Source organism: Neovison vison, chromosome 2 (genome assembly GCF_020171115.1).
Source record: "Neovison vison isolate M4711 chromosome 2, ASM_NN_V1, whole genome shotgun sequence".
NCBI classification, from domain to species: domain Eukaryota; kingdom Metazoa; phylum Chordata; class Mammalia; order Carnivora; family Mustelidae; genus Neogale; species Neogale vison.
Genome location: NC_058092.1, coordinates 81,341,651 through 81,361,673, shown reverse-complemented (window position 1 = coordinate 81,361,673; position 20,023 = coordinate 81,341,651). Strand labels below are relative to the sequence as shown.

General features: G+C 35.7%; 1 protein-coding gene across 6 annotated transcripts in view; it reads right to left on the bottom strand.

Annotated features, from left to right (window-relative positions):
- The window catches only part of LOC122900220 (TLC domain-containing protein 4-like), a 92,327-nt gene that overhangs the window by 28,824 nt on the left and 43,480 nt on the right, over positions 1 to 20,023 (bottom strand). For 5 of the 6 annotated variants that reach the window (XM_044238726.1, XM_044238727.1, XM_044238725.1 and 2 more), the window contains exons 2-5: positions 12,550 to 12,715; positions 8,127 to 8,216; positions 6,291 to 6,349; positions 3,995 to 4,089 (exon numbers count right to left, since the gene is read on the bottom strand). In XM_044238726.1, coding sequence (XP_044094661.1) covers positions 3,995 to 4,089; positions 6,291 to 6,349; positions 8,127 to 8,216; positions 12,550 to 12,704 — 399 coding nt within the window. In that variant the 5' untranslated portion in view covers positions 12,705 to 12,715. Of the gene's footprint in view, positions 1 to 3,994; positions 4,090 to 6,290; positions 6,350 to 8,126; positions 8,217 to 12,549; positions 12,716 to 13,088; positions 13,107 to 20,023 lie in introns of those variants that run through there. The other variant, XM_044238730.1, reaches the window with a different exon arrangement.

Genomic DNA, 20,023 nt, shown 5'->3' with positions numbered 1-20,023 from the left:
ATGGTTGCATACAGATTTTGAATAAGTAAACTATACAAATATTAATAAAAATTTCTAAGACTGACTTCTGCCCATCTGTTGCTCATTACAATATGAGAAAAGCTGACAATCTTTTATTTCAGTAGAAAAAAGGTTAACATGTTATCCCAGATTTAAAATTGTTTTTTATTTAAATAGTTAACATGTTTTATTATATGTAAATTTAGTGGGAAACAGAAATCACACAGACCTTACTACTGAATCTTCATTAGTAAGCTACAGTAGTGGCTATTATAATACTCACCCAGTCAACAAAAGTGTTAGCTTTTGAAATTTTATTATCTTTTGAAATGTTGCTCTAACAGCTATGATAGTTACCTAAATTTTTCTTTAAGACTATTCTAATGAGAGAAAAAGAGGAAATACATTATTTATATGTAACTGAGAACAGGCAACACTATTCAAGTCATCTTGAAACATTTGAACAGTTTAACACAGTTAATGATAAACTGTTAGTGAGTTATGGCATTTGTTTCATGGTACTGGTGTGGAAATTCTTCTTTAGACTAAAGCTAAGACCAGTATTTTTCTAATTCTCATGTTCTCATGTACATTACAGCTTTCCATGTCTTATATACAAGTGTTTCATTTTTTAATACAACTTCATATATACTTGCTTGCAAAATGTTTTTCAAATGTAGACACTGGGGTATAACATTAAACAAGAAACAAATTCTTACCCTCAAGGTATCACATTGCAGCTAATTCCCTTTAATAAATGCACTGACAGCCCTGGAAACCAAATTTTCTTCCTAAATTGCTGCTGTGTGATTTAATGATTAGATTCCAGGGTAGCTAAATAATGCAGAAGAGCTGGGGAAAGTAGGTTTAGGAGTGGTCTTCTTTTCAAATTTAAAAGTTTTCCAAGTATACTCTTTTTTCTGGTTGGGGAATGTGGGTGATCCTCAAGAAACAGAAAAAAATGAAGGCTACCAAAGAGATCAAGAGTACAAAAGACAGTGGCTTATCCTTAAAAATAGGGCATCAGAGCATAATTATATTCATGTCCCTTATAATAAGAAATCATCCTGTCACATTTACCCTAATAATTAGTATCCTCACTGAGGAGGGAAAAGTGAATTCTAGGAAAAAATCTGTAGCGTTTTTACCTTTCTATATAGACACCAGAGAAGATTCCTTAAGCTCTAAATTACTCCACCAGAGAATTTTAAGACTCCACTAAGTATACTAGAGAGGGCGCCTGGGTGGCTCAGTGGGTTAAGCCGCTGCCTTCAGCTCAGGTCATGATCTCAGGGTCCTGGGATCGAGTTCCGCATCGGGCTCTTTGCTCAGCAGGGAGCCTGCTTCCCTCTCTCTCTGCCTGCCTCTCCATCTACTTGTGATTTCTCTCTGTCAAATAAATAAATAAAATCTTTAAAAAAAAAAAAAATAAATAAATAAATAAATAAATATACTAGAGAGAGCTACAAGAATAGTGATCAAGACGTTATATAACCTATTTAACAACCTAAATTTAAAAGGATCTTACTTTTCAACCATTTAGTAGAGCATACAATTAAAACCTACAGATAACTTGTCTCTAGTTTTCATTTTAAGTTTTAGTTACAATCAGACAATCTTTTGGGGTGTCTGGCTGTCTCAGTCAGAAGAGCAAGAGACTCTTGATCTCAGGGTTGTGAGTTCAAGCCCCACACTTGGAGGGGGAGAGACAATTTAAATAAATAAAGTTAAAAAAGAAAAAGAGAGAGAAAAGGAAAAAAAGCAAATGTTTTAAGAAAAGAAGTTATACAAACACTTAAATAGTTGCATACTTCTCAGGTCAAAATGCTTTCCAAATACCACTTCTCATAACATAAGTGAAGAAATTCATAAAAGTTTATACAAAATAGTAGTAGTAGTGGTAGTTGTTGTTGTTATTTTGTTAGCCTTACGTAAATTGCACAAGACGACCTGGGAATTCACTGCATGGAACAACAAAAGTTTTTCTATAGTTAAACAGAAATGTAAAATCCATAAAGGACAAAGGTTCACTACATCTATAAGCATTTATTTGTTTTCTAATTTTTTTCCTATTTCCCTCTGAAGAGATTCACTTTAAACAGATAAATTTACCACATACCATTCATTTATTTCATACAATAGAACATAGGAAGACACCAAAAAAGCAATCATTCCTAGAAAACACAGCACTTGATTTTCTTATCAATAAGGCAAGAGTTAATTTCTTTGCACTTTAATTTTTTTTTAAATAAAGACATAAAAGTCTGAAGAGAAAGCAATATTCATCCCACATAATTAAATACTCAGCCTACCAAACCACGCACAGCCAGCCCTTTGCCAAGCCTGGGATTCAGGGGCCGAGGGAGAACAGCAGCTCATCCTATTCACATTTTCAAATGCACATAAGTGACCTGTTATCTTTCATCAGCTTGTATTCTTTTCACAACAGAACGGTTATTTGTGACGCATATTCAGAGAACATACTTCTACACTGAAGCATGATATTAAACTCACGTGGGTACCCACACATTCTTCCCAGACTTAATCAGTATTTTGTTAGTTAGCTTTCATGTTTTTTAAGCAAGTGTTTAGGAAAAAAGTGCTTATACACCAAAAATTTAAGACCTGTAAAAGGTAAAAGTCTGTATTTTATAACTACCTATAATCTATTAAAATCTAAAAAGAAGACAAATAGTAGGAAATGCCAGTAAAAATAGCCTATTGGTTGAGGAAAAATAAAATGATTAAGGATACATTTTGGATATACATAATCACTTATTTATAGCATGAAAACAAGCATAGTTTTTGAATACATTTATATTAATTTATGACTTCAATGGGTGATAAAGAGAGATATTCTGATATATCTAATTCTTGCAGAAATAATGCCAAATTGACATCTTCACCAGCTATCTGTGTGTGGATCAATATAAAGAAAAGTGGAAGATCACTATTAATACACATTTATACTAATTTTTTAAAAACCCTCCAAACAGTCACAGATGTCTAATAATGTAAGGATTTTAGTCATACCAAATAAGAAAAAAAAAAAGCCAGTGGTTATATTTAAGTTTCAAAAAGAAGAAAACATGGAATGGCATACCATCGCTATTACATAAAATTTGTATTATTCTAGGGACACCTGGGTGGCTCAGTTAAAGTGGCTGACTCCTGATTTCAGCTCAGGGCATGATCTCAGGGTTCTGAGACTGAGCCTCATGCTGTGCTCTTTGCTGAGCGTGGAGCCTGCTTAAGATTCTCTCTCTCCCTCCCCCTCTGCCCCTCTCCCCTGCTCTCTCTCTCTCGTGTGCAAGTACACATGCACACTCTCTCTCTCTCTTTCTGTCTAAAACAAAAAAAGATTATTCTAGTTTACATATGTCTATTATTTCCAAATATCTACTTGAGCCTTGTTGGCATATCTAGGTTGAAAAACAACTGAATGTGGAGAAACTTAACCCACACACAAAGGATATAAAATTGCTCATTTACAAATATATAGTGTATAAAAATAATTGTTGATGTAAAACTTACTATGCATTACTGCCTGAGATTTGCTGTGAGTACACTCTATGAGCTCAGCCTTGGAATTCTGAAGTCTCTGAGCTAGCCTCCCCCACTGCTCCAGCTTACTTAAATGTAATTACATATGTACATATAACTGGATGAGAATTAAACAGAAAAGAAAGTCATAAATGCACCTAGGAAGACAGGCAGATATCAATAGCTACATGATCCTAAAGGTTCTAAGTGAAAATTTTAAAAATCGAGGTCATCTACCTTAAATTTTATGAATCCAAACAGAACACTAACACAAACACACGTCATTATTTTTTGTTAATAAACAAGATAACACATCACCACAGTGATCCCTGAATGCCTCCGGAGATGGTCTTTATAAACTGGGGACTGTAGGTTTCGATTTCTGTTCACCCCTAAGTCATCACTCCCAACCTTGTCTACTTGTCAGGCTACCGTAAATCCTGGCACTCACCAGTACAAAGTAGTATGCATACAGCGCTGCACAATGGTGAATTATAAAATATTTGTCACCAATCACTTTCCAATACAAAATGAGAATCAACAAATCTGAAAGAAGGAAAAATAAGTGAGATATTACATAGGAAGAAGGCTGGACTGTTTTTCAAGTGTATCTAACTTTCCCCCTTAACAGCCTCTCACAGGCCATACTGAGCCCACTGCACTTTGCTCATGCTTTGCTAGTCCCGTTACCACCTTATTGTAAGGTATCTGTTCCCACACGACTGTGACCTCCCCAGGGTGAGGACCACGTGTGCTAATCCAGCACAGTGCCCACCACACAGGTAATATATTCGTTGAAAGTACAAATTAATAACTTACCAGGGTTAAATAAAATGGAAATGTTATTGAATACAAATAATTTTTAAATAGGCTGAAATTACTGATGTTTGTGACTACAACAATTCACACAGATAAGATGGTTGCAGAAAGGGTGCAAATGGCCAACTTATTTATAACACAAATACAACAAACAGTATTTAAAAATTAACAAGGGATATGATTAAATATTAATTCAAAATAGCAATAAAAACAAAAACAAGAACTAAAACTATTAAAAAGATATGCAAAGCAAGAGGTCAAGGTCTCAGTTTCTCCTTAAAAGATCCCAAATATAAACACCATGATTCAGAAAATACTTTTCCCTTAACAAAACAGAATGTTTAACAAAACAAGCTTCTCAAAATGTTAACACAACTATGTTCTTTACCAAATGGCTAAATGTGAAAGTTAGACATGGAGGCAAATGGCTATCATGGGTGGAAACCAAGAGAGGATTCAGGTTTTATGGGATTGGAGCTTATATGAGAACCTTCTTGTATATATAAAAAAAATGAAAACTACTGATATAAAACCAGATGTGACTATTTAAAAAAGTAATCAGATTACCAATTTTATGGAGAAAACAATCAGTACAAATCAAGTACAGTGGAAATCAAGAAAATATAACACTATTAGTAACTGACTGCATGACAGACCTCTCTAGATACATTTTCCCAACGTATTTTGGCCATACACTGGTCACCAATTTCTATGATAATGACCTTGTAATATTTTCCATAGAGAGAATAAAAAGAATTCACTCTTCATTCAGCTTGGTTTAGAGAAGTCAGTTTCAGTTCATAATTCTTATTTTTAAGTGCTTCAGATTATGATCTTATTTGGGGAAACCTTTATCAAGCTTCTTCCATACAAGACTTTGAGTGGTCACTACTCTCTGAACAGACAATGTTCATGAAGCAATCCATGAGGTGTAGTATAAATTGTGTCAGGTGAACGTGATAACGGAATAAATTGTGTGTCATCCTTGTCCATGACAGCATTTTGTACCAAACAAGCAAATCTTTTTCCAGTGTATTCACATGATTCACTCTTCTTGTAAATGGGCCATTAGATAATCTAATCACCTATTCATTATTTTAATTCAAAATTTATTTCTTCCTCCTAATGAATTACTGTGTTTTGGTATAATTTAATCTTTTGTTACAATTCACTTCTTGATAGCAGAAAATTTTCTATTGCATCCATCACTCATCTTTATCACTTTGGTTTCATATCCCATTATTTTTATTTGGATTTTGCAGTTATCTATTGAATTTGAAAATTATAAAATAGGGTTCCCTATATAAAATGTCCAAATCAAGGGTCTGTTCTTTTTCTCTTGCCTTACAGAGATGGTCTAGAATGTCTCTTCAAAAAGTTCGAATCGTATATTCTCACTTAATTTCCCCTTTATCTCATAGTATAAAAGGCTATTTCAACCCCATCCCACAGGAGGAGAAATATGACAGAGGGAAACATGGAGTAGAAAGAGTCCATGATCTTAACTGATTATGGCTCAAACAGCTTCCCTTTGCGAACTTCCCCCAAACAATATAAAACGGCAAGCAGAGGAACCCATTTCAAGGGCCCTTGCAAGTGAGAGAAACCTTGATGCTTAAACCTCATTAGCTTCCCAGGAATTCCACCTGAGAGACAGTTTAGGGCAAAAAATAGACCATTGCTAGTAAAAAAAAAAAAAAACATTCAGGCCTTACTGAGGCCCCACTCCGCTGCTCTACCGTCAAAGAGAACCAAACAGCCAACGGGAAAAATATTTCATGTTCTACCATCACAGCAGATAAATCTTCCTCTTATGGGTCCTACAAGTGACTTCACAAATAAATAAACTGAAAGCATAGACTAGGTATTCTTCGTAAAATCCCATGAGAACTGTAAAAAGAAACAGACAGTGGCCACATATCACATACCAGAAATGAGGTAGCCTGTAGCAATAGAGATATTCACTTTCACAAGCGATGAATCACCCCTATAAATATTTAAAAAAAAAAAAAAAGATTCCCTTTTTTTAGCACATGGGTTACAGATGACAGCTACATTTTTTTTTCTATTGAGAAACATAATTAAAATGATTTCTATAGATTCTTGAACAGTAAATTGTCATTTGTACCACACCCTGGGTTAGCTTGATACACTTCTAACTACACAAATAATCATAATTTCTTATATTAGCTAAAAGTTTATATAAATAATTTTACCAAAAGATAACATTTTATAAATGTGTTCTCAAAGGATTTATTTGTGAAAAGATTCAAATAGATTTCCAGATGCTGGCTCGTTTTGTTTTTGTTTTTATTCCTTTTTCTAAATCAGAGATTCAAATACTCAAGAAATCATCCAGCCTGCCCCTGATCTTGAAGCAATATACTGGTGAGTATCACTTTACTGATGACTGGAGAGATCTGTCTATTGTCATATAACTGGAAAATGGCAGGAACAGGACAGTTTAAACCTGCGATTTCAACATGTATACAATATCAAGTCCCTACAATTTGCCCTAATAACTGTCTTTACTCCAAAAAACAAATACAAACTATCAGTCTTATATCTGGTTTATAATGTAAACTACTGGTGAAATGAAAACAAAATTAATCTGATAACAGCTAAACTGCAAATGGAAAGGTTTAGCAGAAGTCCTATCTTCTTTACAAATTTTGATCTTCAAATATGACCCAGGAAAACAGAACCTGGAATAAACTGCAGGACCAAAGAAAATGTAAAAAGATCAAAAATTATCCTATGTAAAAGTCTGATAAGGACAAAAATAGACCAGTGAAGTAAATCTTTGTCATAAAATTTATCTCCCAAAAGAACGGGTTCTGTTGACCATCATTATAACAATAAAATTAGGAGAAAAAACTTAGAAATGGTTTCGGTAGATTACATAAAAAACCTCATCATGGAATTAAATTCACTAAATTGATTCACTTTGAAAAATACCTATTCCTACCAAATAAATTTGGTATTTATTTGATAAATACCAAAATTTACCAATACTGGTAGAATTCTAGTGGGCATAATTCCATATTTATCAAAATGGCATTACTGCAAAAAAAATGGTCAAAATTACATTGTCCCACATCCCCAAAGCCCACATCTACTACATTCTTATGCAGTGCTTTCTGAAAACATACCTTATCTCTCAAACTAAGCCGAACTAAGCCTTCTCATATAAGGCCTGGAAATACAGTTTGCAATATCTCTGCCATTGAAATGACATTTAAAATTTTCAAAAAGAGTCATCTTAGAAATTATCTATTATTGCTGAACATTGTTATTATTAGTATTTCAAATCTTCTTAAGCGGTACTAACTTCCTCTTACATGGACATCTATAATCCTCATTTTTATACCTTTTATACAAATGATGGGTTCAACACAAGATTGAGTCTTTAGATTATTATCCAAGCTGACTATCCTGCTCAACAGTTAACTCATTTTTGCTCAGAACAGTGGTTACGACAACTTGGTTTTACTCACTAACTCAGTATAAATATATACATTATCATCATATTCTCCCTGTCCTGGGCAACAATTGGGATACTAGTACAAAGTGGCCTTCATTATTTGTATTCAAATCTAAAATAAATCCTTTTATTGCACCTTGCTGAAGTATGTCTGAACACAAGCATTTTAATAAACCATGCACCATCAATATATTTTCCATTTTGAAGTAGGAGATGTTCTTATTAATAATTAATATCAAAACATAAATCAAATGGACTATATTGGAAAGAAACAGCTTACCAGAGTGGATCAGCCTTTGCAACCTCATCAAAAAACAAAATGTATAGGCCGAAAAGCCCAACCACCAAAGAATGGCATGTAGATCCCACCCTGAAATGAAACAAAATACATACAAAGATTTTAGATTCTTTGCAATAAACTTTAATTCTGGCAAGACATTTAACATTTTGAAGAAGTTAAATCTGGAAGCATTTAAATATAGGAATGGAGTATATCTAAGAGTATAATACAAAAATATCATTTAGAAATCCAAGGGCTATGACTTTACTTTGGAACTAATAGCAAGAAGGATGCCCAGGTCTACAATTTTCTGCTAGAAAATTATGGAATCACTTATTTGTTAAAAATTCCAAAGCAGGGGCGCCTGGTGGGGCTCAGTCAATTGGGCAACCCACCCTATCTCAGCTCAGGTCTTGATCTCAGGGTCGTGAGTTCTAGCCCCCGGTCGAGCTCCACACTGGGTGTGGAGCCCACTTAAAGAAGAAAAAAGTTCAAAGCAGAAGCAGAAGTATATCTGGTGAGGCAGTTGACAGCGTTTGATATAGACAGATGGCGACCGGCAAGTCCACTAACCAGCACCCTGCTCCGAGCTCCAGCCCTAACAGCCTCACCGCAGCATTGGTTTCCTGTCAGTGACAGTCCCAGTCAGTGAGGAGTGTCTTCCACATCTACTGACCTTAACCAATTCTATAGCCTTGAATCAGAATTTGAATGGATTGTGAAATGAAAATGTATTGCCTTGGAGATTTCAGTGTTAAATGCACATTCACATGCTTGCTGCACTTGATTCCTGTAACCAACCCATAAGAAAGCTAGAGCAGCTATTATTAGTCTCTTTTTATCATTATTATGAAACCACTTCTAAATAGAAAAATTGAGAACCATGAATTTGTACAGAAAATCTATTTTTAAAAGAAACACTCAAGTGAAAGCAAAATGTTCACGAGATCCAGGCTGAGTTTTCTTTTATAGAAGAAATAAGGTTTAGATGGAAAACATCAGTTTCTGTGAACATATCTTGCTAGTTATTTACTGGATTCAACCAACACCCAAGCTCTCTGATATGCTACTTAAAGAAGTGTACACAGGATACAATATATTTACTTACACAATGAGAAAGTTTACAAGTAATGAAGTTTCTTTTCTCTTCATTAGAATAAAGGATAAGAAGGAACAGCAAAAATTTTTTTATAAATAGGATGTAAAAAATTTCTGTCTAAAATATGATCCCAAACCTTTGACAGTGACATATATCAACCAATATGAAGTCTGATACTAGAAAATCTTACTGTAACTTGAAAAATCAATATGCTGGATCTAACAGATGATGTGGACCTAAATAGATATATCATATTAAATCAAATAATATTTAAATGCTCAAAGATCCTCACTAATTAAAAGGCACTGACAAGAATACTTTGCAATACCAAAGAATCATTTTGAAGTGTGAATAGTTAACCCCAATTTATCTGGCTTACAAGTCTGGAATTTTCATGCCAAACGTACCTATATTCCAAACATGGCTGTTTAAGGATATAAGTTCCTTTATGTCAAGTAAGACATTCCATCTAAAAAATCATACAACCAGCTTTCTATTGCCATTCAAAAAGTCTGTGAAAGCAGAAAGCTCGCCCTCTCACTGACTTGTTTTAGTGTTTAATAAACTTACATCAAAAAGTTTCCCCTTGGAAAAATGAGAACTTTTTGTTCCTGATACCCAGCCCTCAAATTCTCTTTGTATTTGAAATGTTACCTGGTAAATGGGAAGAATTACAAGCCCTTAACTGATGGAAATGGCATATAATTCATGAGAGAAAAGTTAAATCTTACTTGGATCAGGAAAAGCAAATACCCTGTGCTTACCTACTCTTCTGCATTAAAAGTCTCTATGTTCAGAGACTTCTGTTTAGTAAACATTTCACAGTCTATTCTTTAAAATTGGATTCTTGGCAAAGCAAGATGTAGATTCCTTACCGTCCAAAATAAAACACCAAGATGCTACCCAAAAGAAAATATTTTTTTCTAAGAAGGTTAAAAAGAAATGTTTATAAAAAGACAGGGAGATAATGGAAATAAGGACCATTGTAGAACAGCAATTTAAAGTTACTGATTTAATCATTCGTATGTAGTAGGGGTATTACCAATAGAAATAATATAACTCAAACAGGCAAGAGTTAAAAATTAGAGAAGCAGATTTTAAAATTAAGAGTATTTTAACACAATAGGACTTTCTATACCATAGGAAAACAAATGGATATAAGAAAGTGTTTTTTAATTATAAGATATAAATAATACTTGTAAATATGTTTTTTTTCCTGAAAATGCAACAATTTAGTACAGTAATTTATCACTTATGCTTAATTAAACTGTCACCTCTCAGGTGTAAATTTTTTGGTGAGTTGTTTTTCTTCCTGTACTTCTTCTGCAGTAGGGTTTAGACCACTCATTATTCAGACTTTTTCCTGATTATTAGTAAGAATTATATGGGTTGGGGCGCTTGGGTGGCTTAGTGGGTTAAGCCTCTGCCTTCGGCTTAGATCATGACCTCGGGGTCCTGGGACTGAGCCCCATATCAGGCTCTCTGCTCGGCAGGGAGCCTGCTTCCCCCCCTCTCTCTGCCTGCTTCTCTAGCTACTTGTGATCTCTGTCTGTCAAATAAATAAATAAAATCTTAAAAAAAAAAAAAAGAATTATGTGGGTTGTGTTGATCTGGGTGTTTCAAGACTGGAAGCAGGATTTCAAGACATATACATGTATTTTACTCAAAAAGTAGCCCATCTTTTCTCTTTCTTTATACTCCACCTCACAGCTTAAGTCTCATGTAAACCAAGCTGGAGTGGGAACAGGAGTAAATTTGAGAGAGAAAGAGAGAGAATGCCATTTAAATAGGGTAATGAATCTTCTATAATCCCAGACTCCTTTTTCAGCTAGGAACTCGGTTTCCTAAATAGCGATCCTGTGCACCGCAGAATGGCAGTGATAAGACTGAATAATGCAAAGTATTTTTCAATTTCATTCCATTTCATTTTCATCTTGCCTCTATCTCTCTGTACCGTCCTTATTCCTCTGGCTTGCTGCTCTCCAAGATTCAAATGCCCTTACCTACCCTGACCATGGTGAAAGGGAAATGAAAATAGTTCAAAATTTACTCTCAGAAAATCTGTCCCCCATCCCACTCCTCGCCCCTTCCTTCTCTTTCTCTCTTCTACCTATCTGCATCTGAGAAAGGGTTTTTAAAAATGATGGTTTGTATCTCACTTGTGAACAACATCTTAGTACTGTTCTTCAGACCAAAAAAAAAAAAAAAAACAACTTGTTTTTCAAAACTACATGGTGAAATAATTCCCACTTTTGGGTAAAAAGAGCTATAGCATGCATGAACCAGACAAATCAATGTAAGGTGCAAAAGGAAACAACTGAAGTCTTATTCACAGTCTGAGTTATAAAAGTGCATGCCTGCAAACCAATTCAGCTCAAAGACAGGACACTTCCCAGTCAGATAGGACCATTCTCAAATAAATACTTAGAATTTGGCAGAACTTAATTCTCAAAGGAAATTGCAATGAAAAATAATTATAGCAATTTTAGAGACCTGCTGAATTCATTTTATAGTCAGCATTAACTTCAAGTAAATTACAACAAAAAAAATACATCCACAGCTGCTCCCATTCACCGCAGTGTGCAAAAGCACGGTGACATCCGGGTGAAATGCTCACAAGCACATGAAGCAGTAACCAGAGTCATTTTGTGTTTGAAACACTGTGAAAGGTTAATGAGTTGCACACCCAAAAAATTTGCAAGCCAACTCATTAAAACTCCCATAGATTTCTATACCCTTAAAGGTACTATTCGTTTTCCATTTATTTTTCTTCTGTTTTAAATAAAAATCTAAAAAGCAGTTTTTAATTTAACAAAGAAATAGGTTCTGATGGCCTCTGAATTATAATGAAAAGTTCATTAAAACAGAGTTACAGATGTGCTAACCATATACTCAGGTGTATAGCATGTAAGTGCCCTCAGTCTGGCCAAGCCAGCCCACACCATATAGAGGCTGCTCACAGACCCAGCTAACATTTACTTCTGTGATCACTTCCAGAGAGCATGTGTTTGTTATCATAAACGTTTCAGAGGAGAACACAAAACAGGACTCCTCTGCAGTCAGCTGGAGTTTCCTTACCTTCCCACGCCTCCCCAGAAAGTTCAGTTTTTCCTTACATCTTTCAGGAGAAGAATTTTTATAATTTTCTTGTATGAGATCTATCTACTTACTTTCCTTTTATTCCTAAGGTCAAATTAAAAAAAAAAACTGACCTTCAATTTTATTAGATCTTAAATGAAAGATTTTGGGGGGGGGAATACTTTGAAAAAATTTTATTTCATTAAACTAACTTTTTAAAATCAATTACATTTTCATATGCTTTACCTTGAGTTCCATTCAATCTTCTTCTCATAGCTGAGACTATTAAAACCTGGAGAAACTTTTGCTGAAAACCAGAAACTTATAAAGTAGAAAAGAAGCTGAAAGGTGAAAAAACTGGTAATAACACTGTTGAAGACCAGTTTGGTGTTGGTGTCCATATTTCTTCAACCTGTTAAGAAAAAAAGATGGGCATCAATTGCTTTAAATTGCTCATAAGAAATCTAAATTAATTTTTATTTTAAGAATACATGCTTATATTTTTAATAATTTATCTTAATTTCGCACAAATATAAGAATACAAAAAAACTAAAGGACTTTTAAGTCTTTATTAGCTATTTGTCATGTATCTTGTATTTGTATTTAAAATAAAAGGGAAAAGCCATCCTAAATATCTCACTATTATCAATTTTAGAAGGAAAATTTAACAGCATGATTTTCAACATTATCTAAGTCTTAGAGTTTAACATTAAGAGGGCATTTCAAGTACTATAACTGAAGGTATTCTTTTAGTAATATTTTTAATTAAATGTAGGAAAAATCACCTGATTTCTCTATGCTTCAACTTCCTCATCTATGAAATGAGTCCATTAGATAATTTCTAAGAAACAATTAGGCCAAAAATAATAATAAAACTAAGATTAACTACAATAGCAAAACAAAAAATAATTACACTATAAAAACTAATTGTACAGTGAGACAAATGACATTTTAAAACAAAATTAAAATCTTAGGAAGAAGAATACCATCTTAGAAAAGAACCATACCACTGTTGCTGCTTTAATTAGTATTTAACTTTTAAAAAGTATTCTGCAATCACACACATCCTTGGACCAAAAATCCACCATGGCTTTTTATCTTTAAAATATAAGATTTTTATAAAAGAGCTTCAGGTTTTAAGGGTAGAGTTAGAAGAACAGCAATATGCATATATATAATATGCATATGTACTCATTCAAAATATGTTTTCCAGCTCACTGAACTGAACTTTATTTGGATCCTAAAAATCTTAGGAACATTCAAACCAAAAGAAAGACACTAAAGCATTTGCTCATATCCAGCAAATATAGCATTTCTAGAAATGGCTCCATCTTTGATACAGCTGACCCTCAAATGAAAAGGAAATGAATCAATACATATTTCCAGCTGCCTAATGTGAAGAAATAAAGTCACCTACTGAAGCCAATTCACTAGAGAAAAACCAAGTCATTGACTACACTAGCAATAACCCCACTTCATTCCCCTCCAACCAGGACCTTGTAATAAGAATCAGGCTCCCACAGGGCCCCTTCTGACAGAACTCATGTGTCTGTAATGAGTTCTTTCCCCATTCTTTCTTTCTTGTGTGTGTGCTCAGTAAAAATATTGATATTATAATTCTTCTCCGTGAGATTCCATTAAATTTATTGCTCATTTACTTTTTTTTTAATTCAACATGTGTTTTAGGGTATTAAAAATTTAATTTGTGATCTTTTAGCCTAGGTTTAATATTAACCAAATAATACATAAAAGTTTTGTACATAAATTAAATATCATTATAATTCACTAAATGAAATGTAAAAGGGAAAATGTTTTCCTAAGATTAAAGCAAATGGGGATCTGGAGGCCAGGTGGGCAGATAAATGAAGAAAATGAAACCAGTAACCAGAAAAGAGTGGACAGTTTAATCTTCAATGTGAGAATGGTTTGCTCTGAAGGGTTCTCTATGTTCTCTGCTAGTCCTGGAGGGTGGCTGGACATGAGCTACTTATTTACTTTGGTTAAAATTCAACCTTATAATGTGCATTTGTTTCATTAATGTTTGCTAAAGGTATATTATAAAACATAGTAGGTATTACACAACATTATCCATTTTATGAACTGCTAACCAGTACATTAACAAAAAAACACTCAAAAAAGTCACCATTAAGAAATTCCTCATTCCTAGTGGAAGAACAAACATTATTAAAATGCCTATACTACCCAAGGCAATCTACCCATTTAATGCAATCCCTATCAAAATACCACCAGCATTTTTCACAGAGCTAGAACAAGCAATCCTAAAATCTGTATGGAACCACAGAAGACCCTGAATAGCCAAAACAATCCTGAAAAAGAAAAGCAAAGCTGGAGGCATCACGATTCTGGACTTCGAGTTATATTACAAAGCTGTAGTCATTAAAAAGTACAGTACTGTAAGAGATTCTTAATTTCAAGAAACAAACTGAGGGTTGCTGGAGTGGAGGGGGTTTGGGGAAGATATATGCTATGGTGAGCACCGTGAATTGTATAAGACTGATGAATCACAGACCTGTACCCCGAAACAAATAATACGTTATATGTTAATAAAAAAATAATTAATTAAAAAAGACAGTATGGCACTGGCACAAAAACACATATACATCAATAGAACAGAATAGAAAACCCAGAAATGTACCCCAACAACTATATGGTCAACTAATCTTTGATGAAGCAGGAAAGCATATCCAATGGAAAAAGGATAGTCTCTTCAACAAACAGTGTTGGGAAAACTGGACCACTTTCTTATATCATAGACAAAAGTAAATTCAAAATGGACCAGAGACCTAAACATGAGACAGGAAACCATCAAAATCCCAGAAGAGAACACAAGCAGCAACCTCTTTGATTTGGCAGTAGCAACTTCTTACTAAACACATCGCCAGAGGAAAGGGAAACAAAAGCAGTAATGAACTACTGGCACTGCATCAAGATAAAAAGCTTCTGCACAGTGAAAGAAACAATCAACAAAACTAAAAGGCAGTCTATGGAATGGGAGAAGATACTTGCAAATGACGTATCAGATAAAGGGCTAGTATCCAACATCTATAAAGAACTTATCAAACTCAACAGCCAAAGAACTAAATAATCCAGTTAAGAAATGGGCAGAGGACATGAATAGACATTTTTCCAAAGATGACACAGATGGGTAACAGACACATTAAAAGATGCTCAACATCACTTGGTATCAGGGAAATAGAAATCAAAACCATGATGAGATACCACCTCATCCCTATCAGTAGGGCTAAAATTAACAACACAGGAAACAACCGATGTTGGCGAGGATGCAGACAAAGGGGAATCCTCTTACACTGTTGGTGGGAATACAGGCTGGTGCAGCCATTCTGGAAAACAGCATGGAGGTTGCTCAAAAAGTTAAAAATAGAGCTACCCTATGACCCAGCAATTATATTACTGAGTTTTTACCCAAACAATATAATGGATACTGATTTGAAGGGGCACATGCACCCTGAGGTTTACAGCAGCATTATCAATAATAGCCAAATTATGGAAAGCATCCAAATGTCCAACAACCAATGAATGGATAAAGAAGAGGTGGTACAGACACACACACACACACACACACACACACACACACTGGAATATTACTCAGGCATCAAAAGAATGAAATCTAGCCATTTGCAACGATGTGGATGGAGCTAGAGTGTATTATGCTAAGCAAAATAAGTCAGTTAAAGAAAGACAAATACCATATGATTCACTCATATATGGAACTTAGGAAACAAAGCAGATGAACATATGGGAAAGCAGAAAAAAAGAGAGAGGGAAGCAAACCATAACAAACCCTTTTTTAAAGATTTATTTGAGAGAGAGAGAGGAAGAGAGAGAGTGTGTGTGTACAGGTGCACAAACAAGGGGTGGGGCAGAGGGAAAGGGAGATGCGGAGCTCACTGTGGAGTTCAATCCCAGGACCCTGAGATCATGACCTGAGCCGAAGGTAGATGCTTAACTAAGTCACCCAGCCACCCCACCATAACAGACTCTTACAGACAGAGAAAAAAAAAAAAAGAGAGAGAGAGAGAACAAACTCTGGGTTGAAGGAGGGAGGTGAGTGGAGAATGACTAAATGGGTGATGGGAATTAAGGAGGGCACTTGTGAAGAGCACTGGGTGTTATGTGAAGGGATGAAACACTAAATTCTACTTCTGCAATAAGTATTACACTATATATTAACTAACTAGAATATAAATAACAATTTGGAAGAAGAAAAAAAAAACTCCTCATCCTTTCAAACGGTAGTTTTTGTTAAGTGTTTATTATACTGGCTATTTTATATTTCTCACAGAAAGACTCTCATTTAACTGGGGTCTTTGGAGTACATGTTGAGCCTCCCTTGGCAAAAATGTTTCATTTAGGGACGCCTGGGTGGCGCAGTTGGTTAAACGACTGCCTCCGGCTCAGGGCGTGATCCTGGAGTCCCGGGATCGAGTCCCACATCAGGCTCCCAGCTCCATGGGGAGTCTGCTTCTCCCTCTGACCTTCTCCTCGCTCATGCTCTCTCTCACTGTCTCTCTCTCTCAAATAAATAAAATAAAATCTTAAAAAAAAAAAAAAAATTAAAAAAAAAAAAATGTTTCATTTAAAACTAAAGAGCTCCATATAGTCGAGTTGTGGCTTCTATTAAAGGCTCAACGGACAGAAGCTAATTAAATTGTTCTACTCCCAGCTTTGCTTCTTATTAAGCAGCTGCTTGCTTCATCAGTCATGCCAAAGCAAGGACAAATCCAAAGATTTTTTTTTTTTTTTCTATATATTCACCCCCCCCCAAAAAAAAAAAAAACAAGGCTTCTGGTAGAAAGCAAATGCCACTCTTCATTCACTGAACCAGGCAAGAAGCAGAGAAAATGGATAAAATCAAACAATTCTCATTCCTGACATAGATTAAGAATCTTGGAGAGTTAGGTGACTATTAAGTAGAAGAACACATAGTAAAAATAGGAAAGTATTCGACCTGGGTCATGTACCTCTACATGTGGCTGGGATACTACCCTAGGAAGGAATAGCCAGAACAAAAGTGGGAAATATTTCTGTGGCAATTTACAAGGGACATGTAGACATGAACTTTACAATGTCATTAGCCCATCTTGATTCACACCCAAGAAACTCTTCCAGAGGCCTCCTGAATACAAATGATACTTGAATGTTTTCTCCCAAGACAGTTTCCAAAGACTTTAATTCAAGCAGTTTTCCTAGAAGAAAAACATATAAAGGTCTGAAGTACACCTCTCCACCATTAGCTTGTAACAGCCTTTCTCCAGCAGGACTCTCAGAGGCAGGGCCACAGGAAACAGCGTAGCCAGGCTGACTCTGCCCTCACTTCAGCTGACAGTTCATCCGACATCTGTCACATGTCCACCAGCCCTGGGCCAGAACTCAGAATACTAAATGGGGAACATGCTTATAGGCCAGTGGGGAAGCAAAGAAACCGATAACCACCACACAGAGTGCCAAGCTCATGGTGCTAAGGGGATATTCCCTGCTTTCAGCATAGTGACTACCCTGCAGAGAGGACCCATGGACAGTGAGGAGGTATCAAGGGTATTTAATATAAACCAACAAGGCATCTTCTCTTCTATTAAAATCCCCAAACCCTTTAATGCTGAAGGGTAAGACTCCGTTCCACCAGCAGAGTCTAGAACTACTGACTTGGGAAAACAAAGGTAACTCTCATTTCCCATGTTCATTATTCCCTTGTAATACAAGGGCTTCCCCAGGGAGTGTGTCAGAATTGCCAATGCCATCTCCAAACACACAGACAACCTCACTCTTTTCCATTCTGATACAACATGAACCACTGCATAGTGGTTAGCAGTAAAAACATTAACATGAAGAGGGAAAGGTCTTCTGGGGTTGTCCTTAAGGGCAGCAAGGAAGGGGAAAGAATTCTTCGTGCTTAGGATTCCTCTTCCCATCTTTCTTGAGCTCCCTTTCCTCTTTCCCACACTAATTCCACACACTCACTGGTCTCAAATCTCCAGTTCTCTCTCTCTTACAAAAGATACAGTTTATTATTTCACCAAAAAATGGAGACTGTCGAGCATGAACTCCCTCAGTGTTGCAATGTCTACTACCTCCCCTGCCCCAACACAGAACCTCTTCTTTGCACACTATAAACTCTGCCTAGGTGTATGCCCCACACCTTCAACATGGCTTCAGCTGTGTGCAACCAAACATCCCCCAGCATACCAGTCCTGGATGGTCACCTTTCCTCCGGATGGCTCCATATGGGCATCCTGGAGGCCCCATAGACTCTATATGATCTGAGCCAAATTTAATCCCAGACCAGTCCTTCTGCCAGGGTTCTGCATCTCGGAGAACGATACTATCAGCCACCACACTTCCCCCATCTTCCAGTCTAGAAGAGTTCAGTCACTCTAGTCCCCTTCCTATCCTTTATTCCCATAATTAACTGACTGCCAAATCCTGGCAGATTAAAGATTAGCAAATGGAGGATAACTTAATTCCAGTAAAGTTCTGGAAGTTCCTCATGACAGCCTTATGAATAATATAAACAAACATGACTGGAAAACAAAATCAGGTAAATCCGGAACCAGCTGAAAAACTAGAAGCAGCATGCAGATCAGTGATCTGAAACAGACCTGAGAAATATCTCCTGCTATCCTATAAGATTCTCTCTTTTTGGTCTGTTATTAGCAACATTTTTTACAAATATTCACATGGTACTCAATCTGCATCTAATGCAGAGCCAGGAAATATAACTAATATAATGGGTTAACAGAATCAGGTTTCAGAAATGTCTTCATAAGCTGAAATAGTCCCAATCAGAAAGAAAAAGTATACTAGGAATAAATGTTTTAAAGGCAATACCCAAGTACAGGATTTGATATAATAGCTATATACCACCCCCCAACACACACACACACATGGGAAGCCTGAGCATTTTAAGTTACACAAACCAATGAGAGATAATAAAGTAATGAAGATATGAATAACAAAAAAAAAACTTCAGGCTCATTTATAGTCAGCATAAAAGCATGCCTTTGGATCAAGATACTTATCAGTCTTACTTTACTCTGAATTAATCACATACCATCGGGAACAAGATTACTTAGAAAGGACTCAAGAGCATTCTTTAAACATCTTCACTGTGGTGTGGAAAAGTGAAAGAGGGAACTTATTCTGCATTATTCAAAATGGCACAAGTGGGCAAAAATTACAGGGAGGGAAGAGTTCAGCTTAATTTAAGGAAGAACCTTCTAATAATTTAGAAGTGCCCAAGCATCCATCATGAAGTGGTAAAGGGACCTCAATGGGGTGGACCCGGGTCTCTGAGAGCACTCTCAAAGAAAGATTCTGGGATTCTAGGATTGAACTGATCTTTGGTATCTAAAAAGCCAATTTTGCATTCAACACTACATAAGCTTCTCAACAGTCTATCATTCAGGGTTTTAAAAAATGAAAATTACATATGTAGGAAAATAATAAGTACATGTTAACTCGGTGGAGTGTACATAGACTTGGTTACAGGCTTGACACTAAAGCTCCTCCCACGCTTGCTGTGTGACCTGGGACGGATTACTAAATGAGCCGTACCTGAACCTCAGTTCCCTGAAAAATGGAGGTAACAGTAGTAACTTGGCATGGGGCATAAACCACATGTTTGTTGGACACTTAGAATAGTACTTGGCATGTGGTGCACATTAAGTTTCTGCTTCCACCA